The sequence below is a fragment of the Rhagoletis pomonella genome, unplaced genomic scaffold, assembly GCF_013731165.1.
Source record: "Rhagoletis pomonella isolate Grant_MI unplaced genomic scaffold, Rhpom_1.0 Rhpom_scaffold_00005, whole genome shotgun sequence".
Taxonomy (NCBI): Eukaryota; Metazoa; Arthropoda; class Insecta; order Diptera; family Tephritidae; genus Rhagoletis; species Rhagoletis pomonella.
Genome location: NW_023458559.1, coordinates 74,768,988 through 74,778,250, shown reverse-complemented (window position 1 = coordinate 74,778,250; position 9,263 = coordinate 74,768,988). Strand labels below are relative to the sequence as shown.

At 35.3% G+C, this 9,263-nt stretch overlaps 1 protein-coding gene across 5 annotated transcripts; it reads left to right on the top strand.

The window, feature by feature from the left end:
* Nucleotides 1-9,263, top strand: LOC118739530 (E3 ubiquitin-protein ligase rnf146-like). Of its 5 annotated transcripts, XR_004993031.1 has the most exons (5): nt 7-787; nt 2,489-2,642; nt 3,082-3,645; nt 7,924-8,120; nt 9,110-9,263. XR_004993031.1 is itself a non-coding variant. In XM_036470904.1 (4 exons), exons 1-4 carry the CDS (start codon nt 320-322, stop codon nt 8,046-8,048), a joined length of 1,311 nt encoding a protein of 436 aa, XP_036326797.1. In that variant the 5' UTR covers nt 7-319; the 3' UTR covers nt 8,049-8,324. The 5 variants fall into 5 exon arrangements, 2 of the variants coding, with proteins under 2 accessions (XP_036326796.1, XP_036326797.1); XR_004993029.1 differs by lacking the exon at nt 9,110-9,263 and having other exon boundaries at nt 1-787; nt 3,082-4,292; nt 7,924-8,012; XR_004993030.1 differs by lacking the exon at nt 9,110-9,263 and having other exon boundaries at nt 1-787; nt 3,082-4,288; nt 7,924-8,009.

Below are 9,263 nucleotides of genomic sequence, written 5' to 3'. Positions count from 1 at the left end.
CACCCGTTTGCAAACTCTTACGGCGAATATCAGCAACAAAGAGGCGAATTTGTTATTAAAATAAAACTTCAATATACTTAATTCTTATTTGCTTGCATTCGGTGTCAATTTACTTGTATTGTATTATGAGTTGTTATCGAAAGTAACAATCAGGGTAGACGCAAAGTCGAACAAGAAAAGAATAATAAAGAAAATTTGCCAACACGTAACAAAGAAAAGATTGTGCAAATATCGCAATAATCGCAGCAACAGAAAAATAAAATTTGCAAAACGAAAGGGAAAAATTGGAAATTTTTAATAGTGAATTTCAATTGAGAGAATGGAGCAAAGTGAAGAACAAACAGATGGCTTGGATCAAGCACCCAACGCAATAGCGTCCGCATCCTCGCCAAGGCTGATGACCATGCGTGAGGAAGCAAATGCAACAGTGTTGGTGCCTTTGGAGGCTGATGAAAATTTGCAATTGCCTGCAACAACATTGTCTGCATCATCAATGGCATTGGCGACAGCAGCAATAACAGCAACAACAGGCAGTGATGCAAATGCAAATGATGCCGTAATCGATCTTTGCAGTACTAGCCCAGCCCCTTCTACCTCGAAATCTGCTGCTGCTGCTGCTGCAACCATAACTGTGGATAGTAGTCCTGAAGCGACCTCACCGCCGCCTAGTATTGATGATACAGCTGGTGGATCTGCGACCACAATTGAATGCCCGATATGCTTACAAACCTGCATACATCCAGCACGCCTGCCATGCGGGCACATTTTTTGTTTCCTATGCGTGAAAGTGAGTATAGAAAAGATTAACCTGTCCTTCTAGATTTAGTCAGTCAAATAGTCCGAAGCCAGTTCTGTACACACATTTTTAATAACTTCAGTACTATCTTCCGGACTATGTAAGACTAAATCCTGGAGTACGGGAACAGGCTAGATATTGTTAAAATTCGTGGAAATTTCATTTTGTACAAATGCCATTGTCAATGTTTTTAGTAGATAACTTGAAAAAGAGCTAAAGGCACGTCAATATGTTGGCATGAGGCAGTGTATAGCGCGCTGGTGCATACATAATTAACTAAACGGCTTGTAGATGTCTTCCAGCAATACGTGAGCTGTTTAGTAGAGTAGCCGCTTGTGCTTGGCTAACAACAAGTGCTTATTTGCTTATTTTATGTGTCTGACTTAAAAATAAGGAAGTTTTCAAAATATTCGCGAATTTGATTCAAATCTTATGGGATTCTACCGAAATGGTATATAGGAAGACATTGAAACCTTGTGTTTCCATATTTTGGAAGGCAAATTTCGTTGGGCGCTCTTCAAGTACATCGCTTATTCCCCTCGTCGCTAGCGCGTGCAAGGGGGCGTCAGCCAAAACCATTGTTAGCGCGATAAGAGTTATATATTTAGTTATACACGCTTCGAATTATATTGTAGTTTAAGTTCAAGCTTAGGCAGGCACGTCGGTACGACGTCATAGTCAAGCTGCTCAGTGCTGCCAATTTAGGCACATATGCTAGACTGTCGTTTGATTTGAGGAACACGTTTAGGGTAGCATAAGCATTAAACAGCTGAATACTTGTTGGCTTTGCTACAACTATGATAAGCGTATTACTAATGAATAAAACAAAGCAACGGATTTGAAGGTGGTTGATCTTTTTCTTTTCGATATATTTTTTCGCTTACCGCTACTTCCTAGTTAAAGAAAATTAGACCAACAAGTTTAGCTCAAATGATTATTTAGTCTCTGTTCGTTATATGTAATATGCATGTACATATGTATGAGTTTTACCAAAATAGTCGCCAACGTCTTTCAACGGCAAATATCTTTTGTGTTAGTGATCTTTATAGCCAACTATTAAGCAAGAAATATGCCGCTATTGGAATATTTTATGCACGCTCAATGGATTAATGCATATTTCCGTGTTTAAATCTTTGCCTTTTGCGTGTTTAAATAAAATTAAGTAGGTTGAAGAATATTAAAATTGTTAGAATTTATTGTAAGTTAATATAGTAGCTGCTAGTTTTTAGAAATTCAAAGTTTAAGATGAAAAAAATACAAAAAAATATAGCAAAAAGTTTTAAGCGAAGTAGTAAGGAACTTAAAATTTTCATAGCTACAAACTATTTATTTTTAATCCGGTGACAATTGATGTAGCGCTTGTAATTTTTAAGTATTTTGCCCAAATCACGATGCTTTTGTACACAAAAATTTAATTACACTTAAGTTTCGACCTCATTTTCCTTGATGTTCGTAGTTTTCTTTATACATACCAATATTACATATATTCAGGAAACGTTATATGTATCTGGCCAAATAAAACTTCAAGCATTTTTTATTAAAAGTATTAGAGCAACTTTTAAAAAATCTCAACATTAAGCGAGTTGTTTAAAATTGTTTTATTCAAATGAATTCTAGCAAAAACCTAACTTGCTTAACTTTCCAATTATTATTAAACAACCAAAACATTTACATTTTCTTTACAACCTCCAGGGCGTCGCTTACAAAAATCGTCGTTGCGCCATGTGTAGACGTGAAATACCGCCAGAATTTCTTGATCATCCCGATTTGGTGAATGGCATCGATGATATTTGTGCAACTAAATCCACCGAAGACGGTTATCAATGGTTCTACGAAGGACGTAATGGTAAGTGTCGATAATTTAAGACAACCATACACTCACAAAATTAAGCTAAACTCCTGCAGGCGGTTGGTGGGCATATGATCCGCGCTCTTCCAAAGATATCGAAGAAGCGTATAAAACACGCATGCTCGGTACCGGCACGATTGATCTAGAAGAGGGTTGCCAACATGAAATACTAATTTGTGGCACAATGTATACAATTGATTTCGCAGATATGGTGCAGCACCCATTAAAATATCCAACACGAAAGCGCAAGATTTGTCGCTCCAAGCATATGCCAACCAAAGGCGTAGCTGGAATATTGAAATATTAATACACACATTCAAAACACACACGATTAATTGCACTAATTACCATAGTATTTTGCTTGTGTGTTGCAATACTAATTGACATTTTGCTTCAAATAAATTTAATCGAATATTTTTTACGTGGAATTTACTAGGTTGGTGGCAGTATGACGATCGTACCAGCCAGGATATTGAGGAGGCATTTAAGAAAGGTGAAAAATCCTGTATCATATTGGTGGCTGGCTATGTATATGTTGTCGATTTGGAAGCAATGGTCCAGCAACGTCAAAATGAGCCAAGTCGTTGCCGACGCGTCAAGCGCGATCTAGCCACAATACCCAAAAAAGGTGTAGCTGGCCTACGCATTGAGGGTAATACTGTCATAACCGATTCCAACTTCGCCTCACAAATCTATCAACAGCAGCAGCAGCAAAGTATATCTATTGGACTGGGTGCTTTGAATACACCAACAGATTCCTCATCAGACCTCAGCCTGCCACTCAACTACTACAGCATGCGCCATCCAGCCAATGCAAGCGATTTCATTTCAACTATTGCCGCCACCGATGCGGCTATACGCATAGCAAGCGATATAATTGGTTCCACATTGGCACACGCCGACGAATTGTCACGCAGCACAGCAGCAGTGGCTGCGGCCTCAGCACAACAGCAGCATGCTGTGGGTGATGCACAAACTATTGCACAGCAGCACATGAGTGGTGAGAATACAGGGATTTACAGTGGCAGCTATCATCAACAAATAGCTAATAGCGCAGCTGGCGCATCCACGTCATCGCATCATGGGCATATGCATGGGCATGGTGGCAGTGTTGCTGCTGCGGTGCTTGTTGCGCATGGTAGTCGTGAGTTGCTTGATGCAGCTGAAGATCTGTTAGATGCAACACAAAATGTGATTTCCGAAGCGGATCAGCAGACAATAGATCTGTTTGAGCAAACATTGAACGATTTCCATGCGTTGACATTACGCAACATCATCGACTCGGACGACAGCGAGGAGGAAAATGGTGGAGTCGGTGGTGGTGGCGTTGGCGTTGGCGATGATGATGATGGGGGTAGTGGTGGTGACGTGGACGGCCGCTATGCACAGCGTCATATACGTTTCTAGAAGTGCGCGCATGGAAAGTGTGGCTAGATAGATATTGAAAACACAACACACACACGCAAGCAAAGAAACAACAAAAACTTATATTCGCAATTGTTGCGTAGGGAAGTGTGCATTTAAGCAAAAAAGGAGTAAATGGGCGCGTTGCAAAAGCTATTGTATATTCGCTGGACTTATATTCAGCTGTGGTTGGCTCAGTAAAAAAATGTGTTCAGCCTTTGAAAACATAAAACACAAACGTTCGTATGTATGCATGTGCCTGCATGTTTATTTCTTAGCAATAACTTAAACACTAAAATAAATTCTAAGGCAGTTATAATTGATAAATGGGATAACTTAGGCTTAGTACTAAAAAAATGCATACACACACACTATAGGTAAGCTCAAATATTTTGGTTGCGTATAAAAGTAGATTAAAAAAAAAAAACATATTTAATCACAAACGCAGGAAAGGCGTAGATTTGACAATGAAAAGCTATGTACCTGGCAAATGCAAATATTTCTGAACATTCTGTTGATGAATAAGAAACTAGATTGAATAGGTAGCTAGTTTGACAAATACTAATCACGAAAGGACTGCATGCAAAGGAAAGCAAAATTTGAAGAGGAAACAATCTGAAATTTCATAATTTGAATGTATGATTTCGCTAGCTTAGAATGAAAAGTGGCTAAGCCCACTTCTTATGAAAACTCATATTTTTATACAGGAGGCTAGAGGAAATTAAAATGCATTGATTCGAACAGGATGCGGGTACTTGTTTTATGTTTTTGCGTTTATATTCATTTAGGAATTAAAAATGCATTGATTCGAACAGGATGCGGGTACTTGTTTTATGTTTTCGCGTTTATGTTCAATGAAAGGAAGGAAAATGCTAAGTCCAAAAGAAGCTCCGAAAATTCGATAAGACACCAATAGTACGAAATCTTCTAATAAAGATCGAATCCTTCTAATTCGTATGGGGTTTTGTTTTAGGAGTTTTGTTCCTCTCCCACAAAATTTTTAAATTGGGACTTAGCAACTTTTCACTCTAAGCTAGCGATTTTTAAGAGTATTTACTTCAACTGAAGAAAAAACCAGGAAAAGCTCACAAATCTCGATACTTTGAACAAACTAACAAATTTAAAATGCAGTATTCTTCGAGTTTTTTCTAGTTACTCATGTTACAGGAAATGGTCTAGTAACCTTTTTTTGAAATATACATTAAAAACCCGTGCTTACAGCCTGGCGACGAAGAACTGTTACCCAGGTTTTTTTGAGAAATAAAAGGGTCCCTTATAAATTTTGCGAAAATAGTATTTTATTGTTAATTTTCCACAGGTTTTACTTTAGTTGTATTAATTAGTTTTTTAATTTTAATCTTTATTTACTTTTGTCAGCAGTTTAAACTTTGAGAGAAAAGTTCATTTGGCACGTAAGTCTTTTTCAGGTGTATTTTTCTTAGGTGTTTTTATAAAAAATGACAAAAAAACTGTATAGGGTTGTTCGAATGAATGGCCTCCTAGTCACCAGCTCCGAGTCTGTTCGATTTTTGAGGAAGAAGATATAGAATAAATTAATTGACGAAGACCTGCGTGCCAAATGAACTTTTCTTTGAAAGTTTACACTGCTTGCAAATGTAAATTGGGATTAATATTTAAAAACTAATTAATACAACTAAAGTAAAATCTGTGGAAAATTAACAATAAAATATTTTTTTCGCAAAATCTATTTTATTTCTCAAAAAAACATGGGTAACATTTATTCGTCGCCGCGCTGTACTTTCGACTTTGCAACTCACAAAAAATATTCTAAATAGTTAGCTTATAAGTATTAAATATCAAGAACTTAACTGTATAGAAGATATTGCTTATTGTAGTGCATAGTTTGCCAATTAGATAAACATAAAAAAATGCTTCCAATAGATGTTTTCTTTAAACAACATATGTATGTGTGACTTAGTTTCTAAGTGCCAGTCTTTCATTGTCCGTTTAAACTTATAACGTAAATTGGATTCATAATATTTAATCTGGGCTATCGCTGAAACCATCGTAGTCCGATTTACTTATGCACTCAAAGTGTATGCTTCGTTCGCAGCTATTCGGATTCAGTGATAGCATCATCGTAGATTTCGCGAAAATTCGGACTACGACGGATTAGTTGTGGCCCTGAATATCGGACTGACACTTGATTGGCTAATCCTACCTTAAGCTAAGCTAAGTTTAAACCACAGCTGCGCACTTAAAAACTGGTCCCGAAATTTAGTAAGATACATTTGTATAAAATCTGGCTTGATCTGAGGCTTAGAGCACCAGGCGGTGTGGTTTACCGCGCACTGGATGCACTTAATAATCAGTAGGTTGTATATTAAACGCCACTGCAGTTATAAGATATATAAAAATATATTAGTTTATTAACTGCGCCTGTAGCCTTCTGTAAGTAAGAAATTTCGGATATGAAAACACTCCTTAAAATTCAATTACCGCTTAAAACTAGTATAAAATTTATTTAAAATTTCGATTTCTTTACATAAACTTAGTTAGTAGGAAGCTATTGCGTCATTCTCTCTTCATAGTAAATATACATACATACAAGTGTAGGTTTGGCATTTTTGTTCTGATGCTAGTTAGCTCAGAGGTCTATTTGTGGGTCGATTACGGATGGCAACCGAACTATAATTGCTTTGCCAGTGGCTGAAATGATACTACAGTTGGCAGCTGACAACTGAGTTTCTATATTGGCAACTGCATTTTTGTGGTTGCCCCGAATATTTTAATTCAGAAAATTTTCTTAACTTTTTAGCTGTTGCTGCAGCTTTTTTTACTCAAACCTTGGTTGCTGGTGCTTCAAAATTCTATTATCTTCAACTTCATGGTACTTAAATATAGTGAGTGGAAAGTTGTGTTGCTATCCATAATAGACCCATTAATTTGTCGGTTTAATATGTAAGTAGAAGATTTTTGCTTGTCTTTTTTCTTGTGAAGTTAACAACATTTGTTTGTAACGAAATTTTCCTGATTTGAACTTGTTTTTTAAACTGAGTAGTCCACTTGCAAAGTGCGCTATGTAAAATTTTTTCGATTTTTAGTTTTTGGTGGGTAATCTTTCTATATTCTGAAAAAAAGCATCAAATGTTAACTCTTTTTGCAAAAGTCGCTATTATAAACTTTTAAAAGTCTCCATCTTCTGATGAACTTAGAAAGCTGCTTTACGTCGTATAGACTGTTATGTCATGTTATGTTATGTTATAATTTTATTTTGCTCTTAATTATCAGAAGAATCAATTTAGATGTTACTTATTGTCGTAGTCGTTATTTTTTTAATTTATGGCTTAGTATTACAAAATCAAATAACGCTGTTTGGAAGTGGGCTACTCAACTATTAAATGCAACCTGTAGGTGTTTGCAAAGAAGTCTTAAATCAAAATTTCCAATTTTGTCAATTTTTTCATCTATGCGACTTTTAAAGTTCGAGTTTTCTGCTTACTTTGTAATATAATTTCTTAACATAAGCAATTTTAAGCGCCTTAAAATAAGTTTTCGCATTACACAATACTAAAAAAAATACTTAGGAATACTAAATACGTACGCATATACATACATGCATATAAATAAGCACATACATACATATATTATATAAACATTAGCTAGTTATATGTAATGTGATTATAGAAATTTGCCAAGTGTGAAAAACGTATAGATAATATGAGTAGAAAATAGGAAAAAATTAAGCAAAAAAACTGTGCATTAGGCCCGATGAGCTGTACTTACTACATAAAAATATGTGTGTATTTCAAATTATTCAATTATCAATCATATATTATTTACCTACAACTTATTTTATAAAACATGCAACTAATAATGTTGTTTTTTTTTTGTTCTTATTTCTTAAAAATAGGCGTGAATCAGAATCGTTCCTCCCACCTTTTTCTTTCCGTGCAATGTATACTCAAAGATTGCGTCATCAGTATATTGGAATTTTACAAATCCCTACTGATACCCAACTACTGTGTAGGCAAATAATTAAACGAAAACAGAAAACTCAAAAGGCCAATTGTTGTCCGCCACAATAATCCCGTTATACTTATAGTAGTCGTAAGTTCAAATTAATTTCAATACAATAATAGATTTTAATAATTTTAGTTGATCATGGAAATAGTATTTCATGTAAAATACATACTATTGTCATAAAGCATAAAACAGCAAGAAAACATTGTGAAGATCATGGAAAACTAATTGCGCATTATTGTCATTTGATTCATATAACACTTGCAGGCTATGATGCATATTAATATCACATACATATACATATTTGTATGCTGCACTCTTACTAAAACGACACACTGTTCGAAATTATTTTTGTTTTTTCCTATTGGTAAAAGATTACTTGTATGCTACTTTAAATGCATTCTCCTCATTTGCATACATTTTGTTCTTTAAATATTTTCATAAGCTCAAAAATTTAAGCAAAGAAATATGCGTCTTGCCGTAATTAGTTTGTGGCGACTAATGTGAAACGAGCTTGAACCAAAATTCACTTTCTGCCTAGCATGTTGGAGAACATGTAGTACCAAATTTTTTATGATCACAAACTACACAGCACCACAAAATGCATCGATATCTTCGCAAGTCACATTCCTCCACGCTTAACAGCTCTCAACGGCCTCCTCTATACATACATCTGTTCATTTGGCTTAAAAGTATTTGTTCTTTTTCTATAATTATACTAACGCTAACCAACTCGTATCTCTGTCTTAAAATCAGAAACAAAAAATAATGTCCATCCAAAATGTATAATTAAAAAAAAAAATTATAATTGTATAATGTGTAATACACCTTGTGCCCATCTATGACTCTTCTGTTGCATTATAAAACTTTCATTTCATGCGCCGAATGTCTATTTTTTACTCTTAGTTCAATAACTCATTTGTTGTCCACTGCATATTTTCATTTGTTTAACAACTCAGCAGAGAGCGCACAGCAAACAGAGCTTGTGCAAATTTTTTTGTTGTCGTCTATTTAAGATCCTTCGATCATCCAGCTATTTTACACATTTTTGATTGCTTTATTTGATTGTTTTGCAGAGATAAAAGAAAACACAGACAGCCAACCAATTATTCGAAAGGTGTTTTGAAAGCAACACGGCTGCTACTTACTTAACTCTTAAAATTATGCTTTATATTTTTGCAATTATAAACACATATGTACGTTCGTAATAGTTTTAAAAAATTATCTCAA